The sequence below is a fragment of the Manis javanica genome, chromosome 4, assembly GCF_040802235.1.
Source record: "Manis javanica isolate MJ-LG chromosome 4, MJ_LKY, whole genome shotgun sequence".
NCBI classification, from domain to species: domain Eukaryota; kingdom Metazoa; phylum Chordata; class Mammalia; order Pholidota; family Manidae; genus Manis; species Manis javanica.
The window spans coordinates 72,503,308-72,530,182 of NC_133159.1; the positions used below are offsets into that span (position 1 = coordinate 72,503,308).

General features: G+C 38.1%; 1 protein-coding gene across 4 annotated transcripts in view; it reads right to left on the reverse strand.

Moving 5' to 3' along the window:
- COL24A1 (collagen type XXIV alpha 1 chain) overlaps positions 1-21,292 on the reverse strand; it is a 364,470-nt gene extending 343,178 nt beyond the window's left edge. Inside the window, exons 1-4 of one of the 4 annotated variants that reach the window (XM_073234226.1) lie at positions 20,439-21,291; positions 20,235-20,348; positions 19,894-20,024; positions 10,177-10,241 (exon numbers count right to left, since the gene is read on the reverse strand). In XM_073234226.1, coding sequence (XP_073090327.1) covers positions 10,177-10,241; positions 19,894-19,949 — 121 coding nt within the window. In that variant the 5' untranslated portion in view covers positions 19,950-20,024; positions 20,235-20,348; positions 20,439-21,291. Of the gene's footprint in view, positions 1-10,176; positions 10,242-19,893; positions 20,025-20,234; positions 20,349-20,434 lie in introns of those variants that run through there. The other 3 variants (XM_073234225.1, XM_073234227.1, XM_073234228.1) reach the window with 3 other exon arrangements.
- Positions 21,293-26,875: the final 5,583 nt, after the last annotated feature.

Here is a 26,875-nt window from a genome sequence, read left to right on the forward strand (position 1 = left end):
ATTTTTTAGAATTATTTGTTGGTAGCCTTGCATCTTAAGTTTCATTGGTTATAAAATTCTTTACTGATACTTTGTTTCCTTGACTATCTTGTGGATATGGTCCCATGGTCCTAGGATGTTGAATATTAAAAAAATCTGAAGTTAGCTAATTTCTCCTTCTAAATGACTCAATTTTTTAACAGCATGTCCAAAAAAGCTGCTCTTTTTCTTTGAAGTGTGTTGATTCTATTGGAATAAAACTTCCTATTGACCACTCTGGATAAATGTTTGCAGGATGCCCATTTGTTATATAGTTTCAAGTTTTGTTGTTGTTTTTAGTAGTTTAATTAATTGTATCCTTGAATATTAGTTCAATTTTACAGTTTGTTTTCTTCTTCAAAAATTCCTATTATGAATAGGTTGAATCTCCACTGCTGCTATCTTCTGTCTCTATCATTTTCTTGTAATCTTTTAAAATGTTTATTTTCCATTCTGTTTGAATTTCTCATTTCTTTTTCCACTGTGTTTCCTACAACATCTAATCTCTCTTTCTGTTTTTTCCAATTTCATCTTGACTTTTTAAAAGGCTTTATTTTCCCCACAACTTCTTTTCCATAAGCTCACAATTCATATCCTTTTAATGTCTTGCTTCTCTTCCTTTTCCTGAGTTCTTATATTTCTGCTTTATGATCTTTTTTCATGGAGATAATTGTTTTCTTATGTGTGCATTCTCATTTTTGCTACCTTTCTCTACATTTTACCTTGCATATTTCTATTTATTTTGTGCCACCTGCTTTTAGTTAGTTATTATTTCATAGCCCAGCAGTTTATACAAGGATCTGAGGGGAGAAGACAGAGGGCCATACTGTCCAATCTCAAAATGGGCTCCATTTCAGCATTACCAACGTTAACTTCTCAGATCTCCTCAAAATAGCCCCACCTTCTTCTCTGAACCAAACTAGTCCAGGACTTCTACAGCCAGCCCTGCTCACAGCTCCTCACTCTCCTTCCCCTGTATCCATGCCCATTGGTGACACTTCAGAATAAATTCCTCGCCTCAGGAAATAGATTTTTGCATTTTTCGAGATCTTACCCCACGGAGCCATTTAGCTATTATTTGTGCTTCTTTCTGGTACTTCCTCCTGGACAGCTTCTGTTGTCCCCAGATCCTGTAGCACTTGTTTAATACAGGGCTAAAGGTTAAGTACTTCAAGGTGTGCCCCTCACCTTTTAAGAAGTTTGGTTTTGCTTGTGCTTCCTGAAATCTTACTATGGTTTTACTCCATATGGCATCTGCTTTTCTCATATTTTGGGAGTTCACAGATTATATCAGTCCTCTAGTTTTACTGAAATGGAGTTTAAGGGTTTATTTATGATTCATTCACCTTGTTTCTTTGGTCTGGTAGCCAGAAACAAAAGTGGGAAGACAATATCTCATGGCTTCAAGTTTACACTTAACATCTATACCCATTTCATAGATGAAGAATCTAAGATCCAGGGAAATTAAATAACTTGGTCAAAGTCACAGAGCTGATAAATGGTAGAAATGGATTTGAACCCAACCAGTCTAACTTCAAAGTCTGCAGCCTTTCCTCCACCATGCTGACTCACAGTCTCTGTATTCTCTGAACTACCTCACTTCTTTCTTGGAAAGCCCCACTAGTTAATCACGACAGGGCTATTTCCCCCCACAGAAGTTACACAGTGGGGAACATTCTCTAGGTAGCCACCAGAGTTGGTACCCTAGGTAAAGTCTAATTGTTATTCTATTTTTAAGCTTTCAAATCTTAGTGTGGGTAAGCTTAGCAAATGCTTCAAACAGCTGCTGATATAGAAGAGAGAATAGAGGACTCTTAAGGACAGAAGGCACAGATCAGAGGGGATGGGGAGAAGAGGAGAAGAAAAGAGGAAGGGTTCTATCAGAGGACATAATGTAGCCTGGCTCTGGATATACGCATTGTAATTTTGGGGTTAAATTTAGATATTTGGTACCAATGAATAGAGCAAGAAACAACTTACTTGTCTATAGTAAGTTACTTGTTTTATGAGTAGCCCTAGCCACAAAAATCAGTTATGATTAAAGAATATTGATTATCAACCAGGCACTTTATTAGGTGCTTTGCATTTTTTAAAAAGAGTAAGAATAACAGCAGCATTTATTAAATTATTTGCATGTACTGAGCACTGTTCTAAAAACTTCACTCCATTAAGCCACACGATTCTCACAACAACCCTGAGGTAGTTACTATTGCTAACTCTATCTGACAGCTAGGAACACTAAGTCACAGAGAATTTAAATAATTTTCCCAACATCCCCCAAATAGGAAGTACAGAGGTAGAATCTGAACAGTCTTCTAAAGCCAATCTCTTAGCAAAGCAACTTTTAGGAACACATATATTGTCTAACAACAGAAATGATTATATCTCTTTCACCAATTTGCTTCTTAAATGGAGAATAAATCATAGTGTCACCAAGACAACGTCTTACTCTTTTTACTGTAAACACCAAGCCAAATGATTTCATCCAAACCATGGTTTCATTAACCACATATGCTGACTCAAAAACCTCTCTTCTGGGTTTGCATTTCCAACTGTCTATTGAATTTACCCAATAGAGATCAGATGTCCCGCAGACACTTTTAACTAATTTTGGGGAAAATAAGTATGTTTTCCCAAAATTAGTTCCTCTTATTTTAGTGCCTCTCACAGTGCAGAGTCCCACTACCATATCAGCAGCCAGAGTAGTATTTTTATAGTGTTGTTATATCATACTGATATAACTCCTGAACAAAATCCTCCAATGGCTTCCCATTACAGCAGAAGTAAAATCTAAATTCTTTACATAGTGTATAAAACCCATGTCATTAGCACCCTTCCTACCTCTCTGATCTCATCTCCTTTCATTTCATATGATTTTACTTTGCTCCAGCCAAACTGTTTTTTTCTTATTCCTTAAAACCACTAAACTCTTTTTTAACTCAGGGTATTTACAGTTACTGTTCTCTCTGCTTAGAAGGCTCTAACTTTATTTACATCTAGGCTCAAATGTTACCTCCTCAGAGAGGTCTTCCCTGACCACATTACTGGTAATATAAAAGAGTCATTCCCCTTGCGTCAATAACTCTCTATCTTCTCAGAAGTCTTATGGTGCTTTATTTTTTCCTCATAACACCGAAAATTTAGGGGAATTTATATACACACTTGGCTGTTGTTTTGCTCCATGTTGAAATATAAGTCCATGAGGGAAGGACTTCATCTTGTTTAACTGTTCTATTCCAACATATAGAACAATGAGTTAAACAAAATAGGTTCACCTGTGCTTCAGTACCTCTGTTACCCTGTGTATTTTTAAAGTGGCTTTGTGACTTTAAAGTATTCTTAATGTAAATAACACATGTATTCTGGATAAAGAAAGAAAAGCAAACTAATTTATAAAATGGAAAATGAAGCTTGACCTATGTGTAAAATTTTTGGTTAAGTGTCTGTACGGGGTTTGGGAAAAAATAAGAGTTAATGCAGCTATGAACTGCTTCTGTTAACAATAAACACATTTTTGATTCATTTACAGGAAATACTATCCTCGTAGATGAGTATTCTACACGTAGAGATTTCTACACGTGTTTTTAACACATAGGGATCATGAACCTAAGAATGCTGTGTATGTAGAGAATTAGTTACACATCTCTCATGGTGTGAATTATCATGAAGAAGCGATGCAGCTATGTCAATCTCCCTGGCAGCCAGCCCACCACTACAGACAGTAAGAAGGAAAACGGACTGTATCAGATAAGAAAAGGGACCTATGTTTGTCTAGTCCTCAGAAAACTCAGACTTAAATTATTAGTCATCTTCTTGAAGTAGAATAATATATTCACTAGGCTCTACCTAAAACTTGGTTATAAAACAAATACAAAATTTAAATTTATTAAAAGGACTTTTTTTTTAAGTATTGACCAGTTTTATTATTGAGGCCTTGGTTCTTGCTGCTTCTCAGACACCTGATTAGTGAATGTTCATCTATTTTTTTTTTTTACTAGGGTATCATTGACCAGTTTTATTATTGAGGTCTTGGTTCTTGGTGCTTCTCAAGAACCTGATTAGTGAATGTTTGTCTATTTTTTTTATTAGAGTATCAATATACATTCCTATGAAGGTTTCACAAGAAAAACAATGTGGTTGCTACATTCCCCCATATTATCAAGTACCCCCCAATGCCCCATTGCAGTCACTGTCCGTAAGATGCCACAGTCACTACTTGTATTCTTTGTGCTACACTGTCCTCCCCATGACCCCCCATACACACCATGTGAACTAATCATAATACCCCATAATTCCCTTCTCCCTCCTTCCCCACCTGTCCCCTTTGGTAACCACTAGACCCTTCTTGGAGTCTGTGATTTGGCTGCTGTTTTGTTCCTTCAGTTTTACTTCGTTGTTATACTCCACAAATGAGGGAAATCATTTGATATTTGCCTTTCTCTGCCTGACTTATTTCACTGAGCATAATACCCTCTAATTCTATCCACGTTGTTGCAAATGGTAAAATTTGTTTCTTTCTTATGGCTGAATAGTATTCCACTGTGTATATGTACCACTTCTTCTTTATCCATTCATCTACTGATGGACACTTAGGTTGCTTCCATATCTTGGCTATTGTAAATAGTGCTGCACTAAACATAGGGTGCATATGTCTTTTTGAATCTGAGATCTTGCTTTCTTTGGGAAAATTCCTAGGAGTGGAATTCCCAGGTCAAATGTTATTTCTATTTTCAGTTTTTGAGGAACCTCCATACTGCTTCCACAATGGCTGAACTAGTTTACATTCCCACCAGCAGTGTAGGAGGGATTCCCTTTCTCCACATCCTCACCAGCATTTGCTGTTCCTAGTCTTTTCTGTGTTGGCCATCCTAACTTGTATGAGGTGATATCTCATTGTGGTTTTAATCTGCATTTCCCTGATAATTAGCAATGTGGAGCATCTTTTCATGTGCCTGTTGGCCATCTGAATTTCTTCTTTGGAGAATTGTCTGTTCATACCCTCTGCCCAGTTTTTAATAGGGTTATTTGCTTTTTGGGTGTTGAGGTATGTGAGTTCTTTATATATTTTGGATGCTAATCCCTTGTCAGATAAGTCATTTACAAATATATGCTCCCATACTGTAGGATGCTTTTTGTTCTGTTGATGGTGTCCTTTGCTATACAGAAGCTTTTTAGCATGATGTAGTTCCATTTGTTCATTTGTTATTTTCTTTCCCTTGCCTGATGAGATGTGCTTAGGAAAAGGTGCTCATATTTATATTCAAGAGATGTTTGCCTATGTTTTATTCTAAGACTTTTATGGTTTCATGACTTACATTCAGGTCTTTCATCCATTTTGAATTTACTTTTGTGTATGGGGCTAGACAATAATCCAGTTTCATTCTTTTGCATGTAGCTGTTCAGTTTTGCCAACACCAGTTGTTGAAGAGGCTGTCATTTCCCCATTGAATATCCATGACTCTTTTATTGTGTATTAATTCACCATATATTCTTGGATTAATATCTGGGCTGCCTAGTCTGTTTCACTGGTCTATGGGTTTGTTCTTGTGCCAGTACCAAATTGTCTTGATTACTGTGGCTTTTATTAACAGGACATTTTAAATGACTTTCTTACTGAGTTAAGATTTAAAGGAATAACTGAAAACATGGCAAATAACAGATATTTATCTCTGCTTAGTCTTAAACTCTCACTAAAATGAGAATAAGGAAATATCATTTAAAACTACATTGGCAAAGTGAATGGGTAGAAGAGACAATAGTGGGAAAGAGATAAGAAAGTTCTGGAAGATGAAAAGCATATGAAGAAATTAGCAGAGCTGAAAAAACTGAACACTAAGGGCTTGTAGGGGCAGGTGTTAATGATAGGTGGGCCAATTCCTATGGCAACATCCAGAAATGGCTCAAGAATTGAACGCAACAAATCACTGAATTCAGGAGAGAGGCATCAGATGGGGGGAGGAGGGAAGAGTTTGAAAGTCTGTGTAAGAAGCTTTGAGACCACAACAGAAGATTAAAGCTTACTTATGTACAAACATTAAATCAATCACAGCAGAAGATGGAAGAGTAGCACCATAATAAGAACAAAGGGGTTCAGCTAAAATCTACATTCTAAATGTTGAAAGGGCAGCCCCTTGTCTTCTGCAAGAACATCTTCATATCACTTAACTCCAATAACCGGGGCAACCAGGATTGTATTCTACAAGTAAGATATTGGAGAATTCTTCTCTAAACTGCACAGACGTAGACATTTGTGGTTCAACAACAAGATGGTCAGCTAAGTTCCTACCTTATCACCCTCTATGTAAAATATACTAGTTAATAAGCCTGCCCGTGCAGATTTCCAAGCATATTTTTAGTGCCTTGCTTTACAATGATAGCACAAGTAGTACAGACTTCTATAGAACTTTTCCAACATAAAAGACCAAACAAACAAAAATGTTTAGGGAAAAAAAGAAAACTGCAGAGCAAAAGAAAAGTTCAAAAAAAGTATTCTTTAGAGAGATAACAGTAGATATTACATCAAATAAAGAAGACCAAGATGCTTTTTTTTTTAATAAATGATTTGAGTGAGAAAGCTCCTAAGAATGTAAATACAGCAGAAATAAAAATTTGAATGTTTGGAATAGTGATTAATGAAAATCTAATATAAAATAGAATAAAAAACAAAGATGTAAAATAGGAGCTAAAAATAAGGAAATAAGGAGCTCGATCCAGGAGATTCAATAGCTGACCAGCAGAATTTGCAGGAAGAATAAATAAATGTATCAGAAAGAACAGAGGAAATTCCCAAAAAATGAAAGATGTTTCCTCAATGAAAGGACCTACTGAGTGCCCAGCACAATATACAAAAAGGCCTGCACTAACAATAGACAATCCTAAGCATTTAGAGGGAAAAATTAAAACATCATTTATAAATAATCAACAAAAATAGAACATCAGATTCTTTAACTGCAAGCCCGAAGACTATAGATGAAAGCCTTTAAAATTCTGATAGAACACTATTTATATAAAATTCTATATCCACCGAAACTACCCTCAAGCATATGGGTGAATGAAATAAACACATTCTCAAAGATGCAATTTTGCAAAAAAGTTTACCACCTAAGTATACATTCTCAGGATGCTACTGAATGACATGCTCCTCAAATAAGCAAATGGATAATGAAAAAGGACAATATAAGTTCTACAGCACTGGATCTAATACAGGTAAAGGACATCACCTCTACAGGAAACTTAGAAAACTCCCAGCCACAGTAGAACTCAAGAATTTAGCTGTTTGAAGGAATATCTCCAAGGGGGGAAAAATACAATGGTTAGAGTATTTGGTGTATTTATTAAAAAATATTTTCAAAGAGTTTTGGAATCCTTTTGGAGTATATGAGATGAATAAGTGATAGTGACATGGAAAACATAGCAAACAAAAAAAGGAGGCAATCTTGTAATACTGTACAGGAAAGGAAATATAAATGTACATGACTCAGTGGTTAAAAAAATACACACATGGTCATAAGGGAAATTATAAATATTAATAAAATATTTTGAAAGAACTATATTGAGAGGATGCAAAAAAGGGAAAAGGGGGTATAGGATAGTATAAAAATGTTAAATCTTCATTATCAAAAATAGGGAGTCAATACAATATACACTATTAAGAAATATTGGGGTTAAACATGGTTAGCAAAGAACACCAAAAGAAGGTGCTTAAAGAGTTTGGGTAGAGGGCTGCAGCAGTAGGTAGATCAAGGGATACTGTTTTTTTGTGATGTTCTGTTGTACAACCTGACTTTTAAACTATGTTCTTACATTACTTTGATACTTCTTTTAAATTTTGAAAAGACCCATAAGCACAAATATATTTATTACTGAGAAGTCTAATTTGGGATAAGCTCTAGCTCAAATAACATATTTGGCAGCATCAAGGTCCCAAATGATATTTGTGGTCATTATAAAATCTCAATTTCCATTAAAATAATCTAATCTCCTGATTAGATGTTACATTATTATATTTTACCAATTTAACAAAAAAAATCTACTTTAAGAAAAAGTGGTTCTAAGTTTCTGATAACATACTACTACTTTCATTTCTTTTCTGTACTCAAAACTATACAATTTTCTAAACTCAAGAGGTTTTTAAAAATCTTTACCTTTGTTAAGAACTCACAGCAAAATTTCATAGTTATAGGAAGGTTAAAAATTACAATGTTCATCCTGAAATAAAGGAGCACACTTTGTATTCTGTAAGTAAAATCTTAAGGCTGAGATAGATATCATTTTTTTCATTTACTCCTTTCATTGGTTCTGAATTAAGAAAACTTCATAAATATTCAGTTTTCCTTATATTTTTCTTTGCCTAGGTTTTTAATATTTTGTGATACATTTTGTAATTATGAAACTCATCACCCCCATGGATGGTAACTATGAAGCAAGAGGATGGATAGTGGAAAGAGTTTTTTTGCTTGTTTGTTTTGGGGGATTTTTTGGCTTTTTCTATCATCAGATATCGACCAACCTATATCCAAGCCTTAGCTATGTGAGCCTGGATAAGTCCCTTCTTTGAGCCTTAGTTTTCTCATCTCTAATACCTATTCAGCAGGTTCATTATAAACATTAGCATATTTGTAAAGTTTCAGCTACCAACAGGACACACAGTTTGTATTTAATTAATAAGGGCATTTCTCCTTCTCTTCTTTATTTTCTCTGGTCCAAGAAGCTTAATTTTAGAGAATTTGTAGACTCTGCCGTCAAAATACCTAAGTTCAACTCTTGGTTCTTCTGTGTAATGACCTGTAACACTGGGGCAGTTACTTATTCTTCTTCATTTGGGTTTCAGCAATTCTATCATGGGCATAATTATAAAAACTCTGGGATGAACTAGTGGTGAAAAAATATATATTCTACCAGCACAGTGACTAGTACACAATAAGTTCTTAGAAACTGTAACAGTAATAACAAAAAATAGAGATTATTTCTGCTTTGAGTAGCCAAGAAGAGGAGAAAAACTAAGTAACAGAAATGACTCCCTCAAAAATAGCATTTCATGAAGTTGCACGTGACATGTTGCCTAATTTAACAATTTCTCCATAAAAGGGAAATAGCAAATGCCTTCTAAGATACGTTTCAACTCACCTACGTGCTATTTGACAGAATACTTACCTATGTCCACTTGTTAGTTTGGTCAGTCTGATACAGTATCACCCCTTCTTTTGTGCCCTCTCTCTACCTACATGTATTTCATTTACTTGTTTTTGTTTACTTGCTTTTTTCTTACTATTATTTGGTTGATTGAACAAATTAACAAGTAGCTCGCTGAACCAGTCACTGGACTGAAAAACTGATATGTCAGAATGGACAATTTGGCAGCCCTGCTTGATATAAGGCAGAGGAGAAAAAAACTGGGGCCATAGTGATACTGTCTATAGATCCAGCAAAGTTCAGAGATTTCTTTCTTTGACTGTTTTTGTTTGACCTTTGACAAATGCACTTTTTTAAAAATTTGTGGCCAGAGACATTATCTTATTCATATTTCAATCACTGGCAATTAAGATATTATGTGGCAAACAGAAGATACTTTAAAAATGTTTAATAAATGAATACATTAAGGGAATATGAGTATATATAGGTTTCTTGAAACTCCGTTGCCATATTACCAGGGCAATTAGCTAGCAAACAAAAACAGAACAAAACATTCAACTATCTTCCAGACATCTTCATTTGAATTAAACAAAATCCAAACCCACTGGTATGCAAATTTTATTTTGTTTCTTAATGATGAAAATCTAGAGGGAACATTTAGTATATGCTTGTGTTGTTTCAAGAAGTGCAAAGGTAATTCAGTCACAGTCTGCCACCCCCAAGAACTCCCACTTAAAATGAAGTCACAAGCAAAGCCTTTTTGCTGCACAAAACTTTCCTTTTATAAAGAGTTTGCTTAAAAATGTAAGCAATTCCACAGATGGAAGATCTGAGTAATTTCTTAAAAGGTCATATTTCCCCCCAAAATTGGGTTCGTCACCCTTACAGTCTCATTGTACTGGGTAGAATTTGTTATTATTTAATGCTGAATTTAAGGTTATGATAGCTTTCAAGTCTTGTATGTTTTCTGTTGGGAAGCAGAATTTTCATAAAAGCAAGTAAGTTAACAAGATAATTCTTTCTTACCTTGTTCTTGAGCATGACCAGCACCCCCTGCCACACATAGCACAATGAAGTGAAGAAGTAGTTTCCTAAAGAAAAAAAACAATTGGGAAAAACTTAGTTGGACATTTAGAACCTATAAATCATAAAATCCAAATTGAACTCTAGTGCATGATTAATAATTAAACCATTATTTTAAATTAACACAGTACTTTAACATTCATATTAAGAACAAGGGCTCTGAATTTAAGTTCCAGCTTTGCCACTTAGTATGTGACTTGGGCACATGTTTTATCATTCTATGCTGCTTTCTTCATCTGTGAACTATTATCTCATAGGTTTTTTGAAATTAACTGATAAATTTCATAAAAAGCACACAAAACAGTACCTGGCACATAAAAAGCGCTCAATAAATATGAACTAGTGTAGGTGATCTTTTTCTTATTATTAATATTATTATTAGAGGTGGTATTGGTATTATACTTCTTATTGTTAACACTATATATTAACGCAATGTATAGTTACTTAACCATGAGATTATAAATTGATGGAACCAGTGAATTGTTTAGATGGAATGTTTATATGTAAAAACCTTTTGACTATTCAAATCACTTGTACTAGATTCATAATGCTTTAGTTCTAAAAAAGTAGCATTGGCCTGTAGATGTCAACATTCAATATTTTGATTCATAGTCATTGTGAGCACAATACACAGTCACTGTAAATCAACATGCTCATATATATTGATAAGCTAAGTAAAAATATTTTGGTTTTGGGGTTTTTTTTAGAAAAACCAAACTTAACAGATCTTACTGAATAGTCTTCACAGTTAGCTGTGTCTATCTCCCAAGTGAAAATCACAGAGATAATTTCAAAAAGTTATGGTGAGCATACTGAAAACAATATTACCTAATTCTTGCTAATATAAACCTGATTCTGTTTTTTATTCTAGCCCAGGGACTCCCCAAATAACATGTCTGTAAAATACAGTTCTGTAAGGAATGATTATAGAGCCCTCCAAAAATCATTTTTCTCTTTTTATTAAGTTCTTGATATACTAGTTTTAATTGCTACATTTTCTATTTATTATCAATAGTAATTTGTTTTTACCTTTTTCAAGTAGTACAAGAGCATCTTAATGTCAGACAGATGATCTTTTACAAAGTAGTCAACAATATAAAATTATATTATTCTCTTTGTCATAATGGAAATATCATTCATATTAAAATGGCATTAACCATTTTTAGTAAGTGAATATTGCATATTCTATGGTCATTTGATAGAATACTTAATAACTGTCATTAACTTTACAAACCAGTCAGCTAAATGATTACAGATACTTCAACTAATATATCAAAGACATGAACCATATATTTTAATGAAGCTCATAAATCATTCCTCACATATGGTGTCATCCATTTAGAACAATGGTTCTGAGAAATTGATTTGACAGAGAACCACCTGAGGTGGATTCTGGGCTTTGCTGTAGAGATTTATGCTTCATAAACTTGGAGTATATCCTCAGGATGCAAACATTTTTGACTAGGGAATTCTAATACAGATTTTACACCAAACTCGGAAAAAACAATTAGAACACATACTATTTATACTTACATTGTGCTTAAAATTCACTTAAATATTATTTTACTTAAATCACTGCCTTGCCTCAGGGGGACTGTCTCCAGGCAAGTTCACTCTGGATTGGTGAGACCAAATAACAACAACTGAACTTGGGGGTAAAACGGTTTATATCAAGCTTTATTCTGGTGGCAGGTCCAGTGCTGGAATCCCGTCTGTCTCTGACAAGTTCACAATCTGTCTCCCTCTCTGCCTCTAGGCAGAATTCTTTCTATAGTAACAGAGACAATAACGGCTCATTGCCAATGGGTGTGTACACAGTAGGCCAATTACATCATCAAGTAGTTTAGGGTCAGGTGAGGATTCTGGCCATAGAAACTTGCATTTTCCCTACAATCACATATATTTAACTTTATGACATAAGATTAATTGACCCTCTCCTTTTTTTAATCCTGTTCTACTGTTCTGTATCAATGGTTCTCAAACTTTAGTGTGCCTCAGAATCACCTGAAGGGCCTGTGAAAGATTACTGGGCTCCACCCTGAGAGTTTATGACTCACTAAGCCTGGGTTGGGCTGGAGAATTCGCATTTATAACAAGTTTCCAGGCAATGCCTGTGCTGCTGATGTGGGGATCACATTCTGAGGACCACTGATCTGGCCATACTCAAGAGATGAGGTAAGCACTACCTATTTTGGATCTGTTTTTTATGTTAGCTGCTCCTTTTTACCTTAGAATCATCTGGGGAGATTTTTAAACTACTGATACTGATAGCTCTCTTCATCCCTACCTCCAGAGATTAAGATTTCGATTTGTCTGAGGTATCAGGATTTTTTAAACATTTCCCGAGTCATTCTAATGTGCAAACAAGTTGAGGACCACCATGCAAGATTAAAAACATTTCTGTGGGTTCTTCAGGATGGTTCCCAATGTGATCTAAAGTTTGAGTAAAAGGAGGCTTTTTTCCTTTCAAATTTTTATTTTCAAGACAGTACATCAGTGAGATTAGAAAACAGATCTGGATTACAGTTACTGAGAAGAGTACATCAGAATTGTGCTGTTGTAGCACAAAATGGAATGTGAAAGGAAGCACGTCTCATCTGCCCAAGGTAATTTGGCTCATTAGAGCTCAGAAACTATCCAACAGGCACTTTTCCATTCAAAATACAGCTAACTAAATAAAAAATACAGCAACCAGCACTATTCACTTAGCAATCCAGCCAATTCACAGACTTCCCCAATGACCTCAGGGGAGAAAAATAGAAAATAAAGTTCTTTCTAGACATGTTAACAAGTCTATTCCTGGCATAAGGCAGGAAAACCTGAACACATCAAACATCATCTCTTAGCCAGATGGTTTTAAGGATTATGACAAATCAGTTGAGCCATACCTTATGTAAGTGTACCTATGTACTAAAGCTGATGACTAATATGGAGGAAGAGATAGATGACTGAAATAGATTTTCTTCCTCTTTTTCTAATTATGCTCAAAACTAATAACCAACCAAGGAAGAATAGGAGAAGTCATCTTACTTACCAGATGTTCAAGGCTTTATCATTCAGCTCCAACCTTTTTTTAGCAATTTGGATCCGCTACATCCACCCCACAGCTCCAGCCATACCACACTATGCTGGTCAGACTTCTGTGTGAAATGGCTTCTCAGTCTCCACCTGTCAGAATCTTAAAGCCTAATTTGAGCAACTTCTGCTTCATGAAGTTTTCCATCATTTCTAAAGAGGACTGGATCTTTCCTCTCTGTACTCTTCATGCTTTACTTGTGACTTTATTGTAGCCTGAGTGTGTTCTACTTTTATGATTAGTTAGTAAGTAAATATCTGAGCAAGTAATATGTCTTCACCTTTCATCCATTTTCTAACATGAAATTGACACCTAATAATATTTTTTAACTGAAAAGGAATAACAATAGTATCTCCTAATGACTGAGGAATTCAATTCTTCCCTATGGAACTAATTATTTTAACACTTGAGAAAAGTAAAGTAAAATAAGGGTACTATAGTTGGATGTCCAAAGAGAAAGAAGTTTTTTTTAATCTGCTATGGTAGGGTAAAGCTTCTTCTTTTTAAAAATTTTAACTGTTTTTCTCATCTCTGAAGTGAGAAAGCAGAGAACACATCAAGCTAAATTGATATAAGTTTAATGAAGAGCCAAACTCCATTCAAAACTAATGAATCTAAACTTTCTGGGAAATGCCTAATGGGTTGTGTGGACAAAGTGAAGGTTCCTGTGGCCAGGATCCTCACCTGGCCCTGGTTGGCTAGTTCACTACACACGTGTGGGCAATATGTCATTATTGACTCTATGTTAAGAGCTCCGCCCAGTGCTCTGAGCGACACACTGGCAGGGCTGCAAAGCTGCAGGAGAGCAGAGATCAGACTGAAGTGATGGCAGTGCCCAGGACAAAGACTGAGATGGCTGCGGGAGCACAGAGGCTTAGAGGCAGAGATGGCTTGCTGCATGCAGACTTGCTCTGAATGAATAGGATTCTGGTGATTGACCTGCCACTGTGGGAATAAAGTTGGGTATAACCCTTTCACCCCAAGAACCTTTTACTGTCATTTCTTTGGTCACTTGAATCCATAGTGAACTTGCCCAGGGCTGACATCCATTGACAAGACAGGTTGGTTTGCTTATTTCTTTGGTTTTGCCACCCCCCATATTACATTTACTACACATTTCCTTAGTAAAGAAAAAATATCACATTTCCATGTTAACAGTAGATGATAGAGCTCCCAAGGGCAGCAGCTGCACTTTGTGTCTCCCTGTGCTGTGCAGTTAATTAGTCATCAGACATGCTGGAGTCCTTGAGTAAGTTAGAATTAAGGCTGTAGTAAGTTGCTGGAGAGAAAACAACCATGGTTAATTAAAAAATAACACTAGACTGGCAGTCAAAAAACTAATCCTAATTCTAATGTGTGGGATCTTTCAATTTTCTGAATCTTAGCTGAGTCATATATTATGTTTCCAAATACAAAACCCTGAAATCTATGTGTTTGGTGGGATCCTATTAGTATACTAGCATTAGAGGACAAAGATAAAATTACTTAGCAAGATGTTATAAATCTCTATGTATAGATTTAACCACAAATCTGGGAAGGTCTTCCTACAGTTTTGACTAATACTCTTTTAATTAAGTAACCTAATATAGCTTGCTAATTTGTTTATATATTTAGTTTACTCTAACAAAAATACTAGCATATTACATATGAATATTTTTCAAACATTCAAAGCATGTCTGGCTTTGTTTACTTTTTCCTAAGTCTAGACAGTATATCCCTAATATAAAGTATCAAAAGTACATATACTCAGACATTTAACAAATTCAGATCATTTCTAAAAGAAGTCAACAATATGTAACAAACACTCAATAAAGGCTCAGGAAATACAATCCACGTGTGGAGAAATGGGAGTTCCTATAACCAGGATCCTCACCTGACCCTAAACTACTTGATGATATAATTGACCTACTGCTAAGGCTAAGGCTTCCACACTCACAGGCAATGAGATATTGACTGAGTCACTATATAAAGAGCTCTGACCAGTGCTCTGGGTGGGTACAGAGGGAGAGGTGGATTACAGACCTACAGACTGCTCAGTGCTGACTTGATTCTAGTGTTCAACCTACCATCATAAGAATAATTTGGATATAATCCCTTTTACCCCAAGAACTTTCTGTTGTGATTTCTCAGTCTCACCAAATCCATAGTGAACTTGCCCAGGACTGAAACCCTCAGGCAAGACACTATGATATTAATATCTGAAGACATCCAACAAAATATCAAATACTATGTGCCTGGTCTGCTAGCCATATTTTTAATTTTATATAAGCCACTGTTAAAACATAACCAAACATTTGAGGGGAAAGGCCTAATGGGAATCAGGCAGGAAATAGATATCCAAAGACTATACTCAAAATATTTAGGAACTAATATCCATCCCAGACATCTTCCCTAAATAATTCTAAGAGTTATTCAACTTTCTCTTTATCTGGAGGGTCTAAGTTACTTTAATGGAATCCCAGACATGTTTTTGTTTAGGGTTCCCATGAGACCCTCAAGTAACATGATGCATGTCAGGCTACTGATGCTTGTGCCTACATAGATTCAATTTATAATAGTAAGAAGGACTTGTAAAATATTGGGAACAGGAAACTTTTTTTCTTAGTGAGTTGATAATTTTCATTTAAATCAACTGGAAAGGGTGAACTTATCTGAAAAACACACACCTATGATATACATGAGTAATTTCAATATTTACAAGCCAAAAACTTCTCTAAGTCATAATAGCTTATAAATTTTTACTCTTTATTAGCTGCTAAGATCCAGAAATAGTAAAATTTCTGTCCTTTGTTCCCCCAAATAACTGAAAAACAGGTCTTATCCCAGCAGTAAGGATAAAGTTGGACGAGTCAGGGAGTAAAGTGTTGTCATCAACTTAAAAAACAATGAATTTCTTAGACTCTCAATTCAAGTCAACAGGTACTTGTATAACTAATGCTCTGTGAAGCACACCAGAGCTTTTGGTTGAATTCCAAGCATGCAGGCAATTCATGAAGCACAAGGGAGATAAATGCTTAAGGAGTTTAAGTAATCAAAAGGCCTTGAATCCAGTCACTACAGGGAAGAAAAATATATTTAATCTGTCCTCATAATACCACAGAAATCATTATACTGATTGGCGCCTAGCCTAACAAAGTTCCTTTCACACACTACTATTAAAGATTTTTAAATAAGTGAATAAATCAGCCAATTTTCAGTCAATAAGACTATCAGGTGATTTTGAGTTACAACATATAACTTCTCTAGTATCTTCTACTTGTACACTAATTCCAAGATCAAGAAATCAGGTCATCCTAACTTCCATTTATTAAGGTAAGTAACCTGGTTCAAAGGCCTTTCATAATCTATTCCCCACTTATTTCTCCAGAACCAGCCCTGGGCTCTCCTCCCTAGAATGTATGCTCCAACCAACTCCATTTCTCTCAGGCCCTCAAATGTACTGTGCTGTCTCTGAGCTTTTACTGTTCTCTCTTTCTGGCAAGTTTCATGTCTTTTCAACTTAGGTCTCAGACTAGATTTCATTTCCTTTGGTCAGTCATGCCCTCTAGTATGATCCTTTCCTGTATCCCCTACCCAGGACTGCAAGGTGTTCTCCTCTATACATCCATATCTCATTTTGCTATTCTTAGCTGTTTCATTTTCTGTTTCCTATACTACACTGGGTACACTGGGAGGACAGCAGTTGTGTTTTTGTCTTGCTTGACTCTTGTATCCCTCTAACTAGAACCATGCTGGGTACATAGTTGGAGCTCTGTAAACATTTGTTGAATAAATGAATGAATGAACAATAAGTAAATGAATGACTTATTTAGAATAATGCTAGCCTTTTATGAGAATGAAAATGAAATGGTCTACACTTCTCACTCAGTTACAAATTCTAAAATAACTACTATAAATTATGCCAAGGAAACTAGCACAGCTATTGTAATTCCCATAAATACAAATTTATTTTTCTCCTGAAACTTCACAGATTACCAACAAAATGTCTGAACAACATTCAAAATTACTCCCCATAAATTACAGTTCTCCTCCCTAAGACATGAGTTTATTTTAAACTTCTAGTTAAACATAGAGAAAACTAAGCAACTTTAAAAAACAATTTCATGCCAGCTAGGAAATAGATCTTTATATCCAAAACTCCCCTGTCCCCCTTTTGGTTACAGAAACCCTTTAATTACCACAGTTGCCTGCCTGGAAAGCTTTCTGATAATATGTTAAATCAGTGTATCTACTGTTGACTTTTGGGTTAATTTCCTTTTATTAATTCCACAAAGTCACACTAGATACCTATTTAAAAGCAACCTATGAAATAAAATGTCTTTAAGGATACAGTTTTAAAACAGAGAATGTTTTGGGGTGACTAATCAGAACGGTGATTTTAAAAAACTGCCCCTGCTTTTACAAAATACTACCATAAAAGAATCATGGAAAATTAAAACCTTAGGGTGCTTCTCCCAAGTCCCCTCCCTATATGTTTGGTAGCGTCTTTTCTTCTTCTTCTTCTTCAACTGAAGAACACAGAATTCTTTATAAAAAATTGTTTTTTGAGAAACAATTTTCTCAGCTCAGTCAGTAACTACCTTTTCCCCACTTTGTATGTGTGGTTGGAGTTGCAAGGGGCTGCAATCTGATGTAACCTTGAATTACCCTTAATTCCCTGCAGCCCAACTGCACTGGCAACTGACTGGATACCCAAGGAGGCTGCAAAGCCCCTGGCAAAGAGGCCCTCTGGGAGGCTGAGGGAGAAAAGCCTCTTCACACAGGATCTGCCACCAACCCCAGGGCCTCTCCACAGGGTTCTTTTCCCATTGCACTAGTGTAACTTTTCCTCCGAAGTTCCTCGGTGTAATCCATTCTGTTTGGTTCTTCTGCCTCCCTCCGCCCAATCATCTGGACCCAATTTACAAACCCCAAACTGCCCAAGAATTTACGCAGGGCCTTTTCTGGGAGAGTCTGGAAGGGAAGTGTAAACCAGACCAGACATTGGCCAGGAGCGGAAGATCTGCTTTAATCCTCGGAGTTGGTCACAGTTATCAAGGGCAACGTCAGGCAGCTGCTAGACCTTGCTCAGTGGCGAAAGGAAACACCTGGGGTGGAAGCTGTCAGGGAAGGCAAGAAAGGCACAAGGATGAACGAGAGAGCTGCGGTCCGACAGGAGGTAGAAGGCCTCGCCCAGCCTCTCCTGGTGGCTCTGGACCTGCGGGGTCCCATTCCACCATCCCATGCGCTCGGGATCAAAAGGAAGACGCGCCCAGTCCCACGGGATTGGCCATACCCCCCAAGTCCCGCTTTCCAGGTGGATCTACGCAGAGGCGTTTTATCAAGAAAAGTGACAGGAAGCCTGCCTGGGAACCAACTGCAACCTGCGTTAGCCTCTGTGGGGAGGTAACCCGCAGAACCTGACCATTTCTCGGCCTGTATCTCCATGACCCCCTGCACCTCGCGGCTTGCACGGGCTTGGAGAGGTTGCTAATCTCCTCCTCACTGATTCACCCTGATGCTGGCGCGTGAGGAGGTGTTTGCTTGTCGGTGGGGAAAGCCAGCTTCCAGGGCTTCCAGGGGTCGGAGGACAGAGCTCGCGAGCCCCATCCAGGCTCGGCTGCACGCGGCTGGGAAGCACATGTTCATAAAAACACTGCCACAAGGCGGTCTTTCTCCGCATCCCGCCTGCGCCTGCCTTTATCTGGCACGGTCCGCACTGCCCCCTGTCCTCCTCCTAGGAGCAGCCTTGCGGCAGAGATAGACACAGCCACTTTCCTCCCTTTCGTCCCGAGACCAGAAACAAACGTGCGTTACCCACTGACCTTTTGCAACGGGACCAGGGCAGCCAGCCAAGACCATGCACCCCGCCCCACCCACGCTCTTTTCTCAGTGAGGGGTGGGAGCAGGTACAGCGCCCAGAGAGGCGTCGGGGAGCTAGTCGGAGCTGCAGCCAACCCTCCCGGGGAGGAGCGGCCCCGCCCCCCGCGACCGGTCCTTTCCCGTGTGACTTACTGGCGATCAGAGCGCAATCTAAACCCCAGACAGGCAGCACGTTTGTTAGCCTCCTTAAAGACAGGAGGCGACTGCCTCTGAGTCGCGTGGATCTAGTAGCGTCCTGATGCCTGAGGTCCTGCGGGCACCCTCTCCCTCATCCAGCAGCCCCGTCCCACGCCTATGCCGAGCGCAGAGCCAGGGGGCCGCCAGCGCCAGCAGTCCCCAGGCTGGACGCGCAGACCTCAGCCAGGGCCCTGAGGGAGGAGAGGCAAGGAGCGCGCGGGCGGCGGGAGCCCGGGCAGGCGTCCGAGCCCGCTCCGGAGCCGCGGGAAACGCTGCCGCCGGCGTCGGGACATGCGCCAGCGAGCTTTTCCTTCCGAGCCGCAGGATCTCTTTAGTACAAACTGTCTGAAAAACCCATTGGCAGGGGGCTTCCTTTCAAACACGGTATTGTACAAACTGAGGAGACAAGAAGAGGGTGCCACGGCTGCTCACAGGCTCCCACCTTCAAAAAGTGCCAAGGAGCGAGATCACAGGTCTCCAACTGCATCAGCGGTCGGGCGGGCGGGGAGGGAGCTTGTTCTAACCCCGGAGGGTGGGCTACTTACGTTTTTGCTGTGCGGGAGACCTTTCCACGCCTTGTCCTGTGGGCTCCTAAATGCATTTGTATGCATTTGACCCTGCAGCGAAGCGCTAACGGAAAACAGAAGCCAGCTCCGAACTGCTAAGGGTACAGGTACTGTCCATGAAAAAAAGGGGGGAAAATCACGTGAAAACGATGCTCCAAAACCACCCCCCACCACCACAACAAAGGGAGGGGGGTATAGAAGGGGGGAGAGGCGCAGCGCCCGCAGGGTAGACGGCTAGGCTTCCTAACTCCCAGGCTCGGTAGCCAACGAGCCGGGGGAGAGCGCTCCCGCAGGAGGGCAGGCAAGGAGGGAGACCTCACTGGCAGGCGGCGGGACGCCGGCAGCTGCTGGAGCTCGGCCGCGGGCGCAGCGCTCGAGTTCACTTGCGGTTCAAAGGCGACTCTGTGACTCCAGTGGAGTCCTCTGCCTTGGGCCTGGGAGGAGAGAGCGGTGGGGGCTGGGGGAAGGAAGTCCTCGGAAACAACCCGCGCCGGAACATTTGTCAGACAAGCGCACACACCCACTTCGAAAATCTACTCCGCGCGAGGGGGCCGGTGGCAACTGCAGGCGCTCAGCGTTGACTACGGCCGGCAGCTTCGCCTGGAAGGAGAGGAGCCAAGCACATCAGGCCGGTGTTAAATTTCACCGCGCACCGACTTGCAGTGACATCACCAAACTCTGCGCACACCTCCCCCTCCGCCCCGCATCCGTCCCCCCGCGCCGCGCCCAGCTCCAGCGCCCGGGTCCGCAAGCCCCCGGGCCCGCGGGGCCCCGGGTGCGCACGCAGCCGCCCGGCGCCGCCCCGACGCTCTTCCTTCCCACGCCGCGCTCCCGCCGAACTCCGAGGCTAGTAGGTGGCTAGCAGCCTTCCTTCGTGGAAGTGTCGGTGTACCGTTCCCTCTCCAGCAGTCCCCAATTTGATGTTCTCCTCTTGCATGTTTCCCAGCCCCAATCTTTTTGGCTGGCCTCTTCACACGCACCTTTTGAAACCTCACTCAGCTCGTCGGAGTCCTTCACTCCCCTCGACTTGCTTTTCTTGCAGTGATGCTTGCTGCCTAAGTCACAGTACAAACTGACGACGACGCTTCTCATGGCTACTTTGCCTCCCCTTCACTCATTCCTTTCCTTTCTACTGATGTTTCTCTACCGTGATCCACGTTTCTGCTTTCTGCAGATTAAACAACCATGGATTAATGGTCTGCACGTAGGCATCCTAAGAACATGCTAACAGACCAGGGCCTTACCAATTTGAATACCTTCTCCAATGTTTGTAACAAATTTCTTTTTCTATATAAGCCCTGATATCCCAACAGCCTTTTCTTGCTGAGAAGTCCACCTTACAATCTTTGCAAAAACAAGAGTTCTGGTTTTATCTTTCCTATTAATAAGACTGGAAATTCTAGGAAACCAGGGACCTACTATCTTGATCCCCCTGTATTTTCAGCACCTAAAATACTACTGGGCATGTCTGTTTAATGACTGACCACTGAATACCACTGAATACACTGAATATCATTTCTCTAAGTTTTCCTTGTCTATTCTGAATACAGTCTACAGCTAACGACCATTCCACATACTGAAACCATCCCACATTACAAACATATTATAACGATTAAAGTTACAACGTGGATGCAAATGATTGATATGACCCTTGGAATTTGGGAAGCTTTTTCCTCCAAGAAAAATTTGGGGTATTTTTTTTCTCCAAGAATATATAATTTAAGTCGTCTTCCTCTCCCTTAATTTGTCAACTTTTAATCTTGAATTACTTTTAGATTTACATAAAAGTTACAAAAATAGTACAGAAGTTCTTGTATCCCCTTCAGCTGACTTCCTTTAAAGCTAGTATCTTCTAGAACCACAGTACAATTATCAAAATCAGGAAATTAACAATGATACAATACTATTAAGTAACTTATAGGGCTTCTACAAATTTTGTCAGTTTTCTCAAATGTCCTTTGTCTGGCCCAGGTTCCTCCATTAGGTTTAGTTAGTTAATTAGTAAAGAGTGCTTAAATGGTTTTGCCATATCTCCTTAGTTTCCTCCCATCTGTGGAAGGTCCTGTCTTTTGTCTTTAATGAATTTGACACTTTTAAAGAACTCTGGTAAGTCATTTTGTAGAAGGTCTGTTAATTTGGATTTGTGTGACATATTCTCATGATTACATTCAGGTTATATTATATATTTTCAGCATAAATACCACTAAAGAGATATATCTTTCTCAGGGCATCATACTGGGTATACATAATGTTGATGTATCTTATTACTAGTAATGTTAATTTTGATCACTCAGTTAAGTTGCCTCCTGTCAGGTGTAGCCACTGTAAAATCCCACTCTTCCCCACCAGTTTTTGTAACAAATAGCCACAACTTTCTAGAATCATCCTAGAAATCCAGGGCCGAGGGAAAAAAGTTGTTTTAAATAGCCTTAAGCTTCAAACCATTTTTGACTACTGGCCAACTAAAGGAGAGGTAATTTGGTTTGGTGGAAAGAATAGATAAGAATTTAGGAGTAACTCACCTAACCTTTGTCTCCATTCCCCCATCAATTACTTAACAATTAAAAACATAATTTTTCTATTTACAGTATTGAGTCTGAATATTTGAATGCTGTGCAAAATGGAGTTACTATTAAAATGTATCTCAGATTCTTTGGGTATAACATTTACTAGTTAGGGTTAATAGATCCCTTATCATGCAGAAAATGCCAAAGGGTACACATATCCTCAAGTAGAGTATATTTGTTTGCTGGAGAGGAGTTGTTTGCTCAGTAAAAAGTAAGCAATGTAAGGTTTAAATGGAATACACTTTTTAGGATGGTAGAGATTAGCATAGATTTAATTGATCAAGACAGTTAATCAGAGACCTTGGACATAGCCGGGCCTCAAAAAGTGAAGAGGATTTACATAGGTGGAGAGGAGAAAGACAGTATGCTTCAAAGCACAGTAGAAGACTAACAGCAGATGGGTGAGAGGAAGGTATGGAGTTGTGTAAATTAAGAGGAAAAGGAGGAGATTGACTAGCTTGGGTTAAACACTGAAGGCAAACTATGGACGTCCCTGAATGCCAGGATTAGGGTTCACTCAGTCATTCAATAAACCTTTTTATCATGTTATAGACTATGCGCCAGGAACTCTTCTAGGCACTGAGTTACATCATTGAACAAAATGCATGAAAATTCTTCCCTTTGTAGAGATTCCATTCTATTTAAGATTCATCTATAGGCAATAGGAAGCTAATTGAAGAATTTCAAAATGATAAGTGATTATATTCCAAATTCCCATTTTAAGCAGATTGGTCACCAGATGCCAAGATTGAAAAGAGAAAAAGTTGAAGGATAAGTTAAGTGTAGGTGTTGAAATATAAAAGTATGTTGAACTAACTATGAGAGGAATGATAGAAAAGCTCAAGAGAATCATTGCTACAAAATGTTAAGAAGATTTGGTAACTGGTTAGATTGAGAAGGGAGGAAATACAGATTAAATTTTATGTCTGAATGTTAAGATATTATGCTATTGGCCAACATCAAAGGGAAGATGACTAATTCAGTTTGTGGCATTATGTTTGCAATTTTGGTAGGAAATCCTACTGGAACGATCCAAAGATATGTTGGATTCAAAAACTAGAAACTCGAAGACAGGCCAGAACTAGAGTTTTATGTTTCTTCATTATCTGCATAAAATGGTATTTGAAGCCTTAACATTGGAGTCTATTTTCAAATATAGGAATAATGAAATGGAGAACAGAAAGCATGGACATAAACTACAGAAAGCCAGGAGAAATAATACAGAATATAAGTAGACATAACAAAAAGCAGATAGCACTATTAAATAATAGTAAAGGGGCTAAAGACATAGCAAATAATTCATAATGCTTACTATGCATGTTTTACAAATAATAAGTCATCTTTTTCTCTTAATCAATACTATTAAGTAGGTACTATGTATTATCCTTATAATACAGAGGAGGAAATGAAGGCAGAAAAAGATGAGTTAAATTGCCTGAGATCACAAACCTGTAATTGAGATTTAAACCCATGCAGACTGACTCTGGAGAAAGTGGATACTCTCAAAAATTCCTCCCTTCCACTTTTCCTTCCTTCCTAATTCCCTTCCTCTTCCCACCTTCACTCTCTCCCTCCCTCCCTCCCTTTTTCTCAGAAGAAAAGAATTTCAAGACAAGAGTTATTGAAATAGAATACAACCTTCTGATACAGATCCTCATGAGGGTATCAGATTCAGCATATACAACAACACGGGTGGACCTAGAGGGTATTACACTAAGTGAAATAAGTCAGACAGAGAAGGATAAATACTGCATGATTCCATTTATACATGAAATCTAAAAAACAACACAAATGAACAAACAGAACAAAACAGAAACAGATTCACAGATACAGGAAACAAACTGTTGGTTGCCAGAAGGGGTCAGATGAAATAGATGAAGGGGATTAAGAGGTACAACCTTCCACTTATAAAATAAGTCATGGGGTTGTAATATACAGCATAGAGAATATAGTCAATAATATTATAATAACTTTGATGGTGGATGGTAACTAGACTTACAGTGGGTATCATTTCATAATGCATAAAAATATCAAATCACTATGATGAAACCTAAAACTAATATGATATTGTATGTCACTTATATTTCAATGTTTTTAAGAAATAAAAATATTATTTCTATGAGGAAATTGGGCTTAAATGGAGGTAGGACTAGAACCCAAATCTCTGATTGTACAGCTTTGCCTCTTTACCTCAAGAACATAATAGGTCCAAACATTTCCCTCACCATCAGCTGGTAAAATACATCCACTGAAATGTCAGAGCTGCCTATGTCCCATCCCTCTTTGTCACCTCTGAAAATAGCATTACCAAATCATTCCCTGAGACATCTTGACAAAGGACGTAGTGTGAACTGAAAGGTAGAGAAGATGTTGTTTGGCAAGCAGAACTGGCGATAACACGGTGGGTAGAGGAAGGAGCAAGATTTGTCTGCAAAGTAGTACAAGAGACGGTGTTTTGTGGTGGAGGCGGAATAAGTACAAATTTAAGGAAATCAGGATGAGGTGGGCAAAGAAGACATGGCGGTCTCCTTTTAAGATTTTTTTCTTGCATCTTGCAATGACAAAAATAATTTAGTCTACCAGGATCAGTCAAAAGAGAAGTGTGTATGTCTCATTCACTGAAAGACCAAAGAAGACAAACAATTCTAATAAAAACTCATACATGAAGCATCAGCAGAAATAATAATAAAGATTCCAGTTTCTGTGAAGCTTTTGTTTAAAAAGTACAACTTATAAAGTACCTTTAGGAACAAATGCCCAATTAGGTAAATCATTAATTAGCCATTGCTTGAAAATACTTTGAAGTGGAAGAAGACAACTCACCAATGAATAGCATGATCACTTGCATTCTATTTCCCTCTTTTTTGGCAACTAGAAATGCTAGAATTAGTTCATATCAGTTGGAAATGATCACCCTACGAATGATCTTACGGGTTAGGAAGAGAAACCCATTTAAAGTGTCTTCATTCTTCGTTTCTTCGTTTTGGCCTTTTAATTTAATTGTAAATGTGTATTTACAATCCCTTTGGATAACTGGTGACTAATGTGGAAAACAGCCAGGCAATGCTGTTGTCAGAAAAGTAAAGATTACATGAAAGATTAAGGAGCTTTTGTGATATAAAGGAACACAAGTACCACTGGATGATGATTTATGATTTCATGAAAACCTTTACAGTATCTGAAGTCTTTAAAAAAAAAAGATACTGCATATAATGAAGGTGACATTTCAAAACTCTAGAAAGGAAGATCTGCTTTACAAATAGTGTTGAAACAATTAGTCTTCAGGGGAAAATAAACCTTCCTCCACCTCCTGTACACAACAAAATAAGTTCGAGATACATTAATAGGCTATAGAAATATTACACTCTGTGGAGATTTAGAAATACCCATGTGTAAAAATGTATCTTCTTTAGAATTGGGGAAGATTACTTATAGTTATTAATGTATTTATTAATGTATTTATCAAATAATTATTGAACAGCAATAGGTTTCCAACATTAAGAACTGGAGTGCTCATCAGGCAGACATGACTGCTCTCGAGGACAGAAAAACAGGCCTGTAGAAGTATGATTTAAATTATCCAAGCGTGAAATAAAAAAGAAATAACAAATGTCACACAACATAAAACAGAGACAAATGAAAACTTGAAGAAAATATTTGCAGTACAAAGCAGACAATATCTTTTTACAGAACATTTTATGTTGAAATCATTACTGATATAAAGTTATAAAACATGGTGTGAAGAATTTCCAAATACCCTTCGCCCTGTGGTACCCAAATGCTAACATTTTACCATGTTGACTCTATCATATTCTCCTTCTTTCTCCTCTTTCTCTTTGTTTCCCTCTCCTTCTCTCCCTCTTTCTCCCCCAATCGTCTGAGACATGGCAGACATTAAACCACTTTACCCCTAAACAATACAGTGTGTATTTCCTAAAAACAAAGATTTCTCTTCCACAACCCCAGTTCAGTTATCAAAATAAGGAAATTAATATTGATTCTTTAATTTGTAGACCTATTCAGTTTTCACCAATTATATCAGTAGCAAACTCTAGATTTTTTTTCCTACTTCAGGATCACATGTTGAGTATCACACTTACTATTTTTAAATTTGGAACAGTTCCTCAGGGTGACAAACATCTCATTTACCCAAATTCTAGCATAGAAAATCCTGTGTCCTCAGAACCCCGCTCAGTTTCAGGAAAACCAGGATAGTTTCAAAGCATTCAGGTTATTTTTTTTTTCAGTTTGGTATTATATCAATATATTTAATACATAAAGATTTCTTATAAATTAACAAGAACAATAAATACAGAAATGTAGAAAAATGGGTAAAGGGAACATGCAATTTACACAGGAAGAAGTAAGATTGGTCCAAAACATATTAAAATATT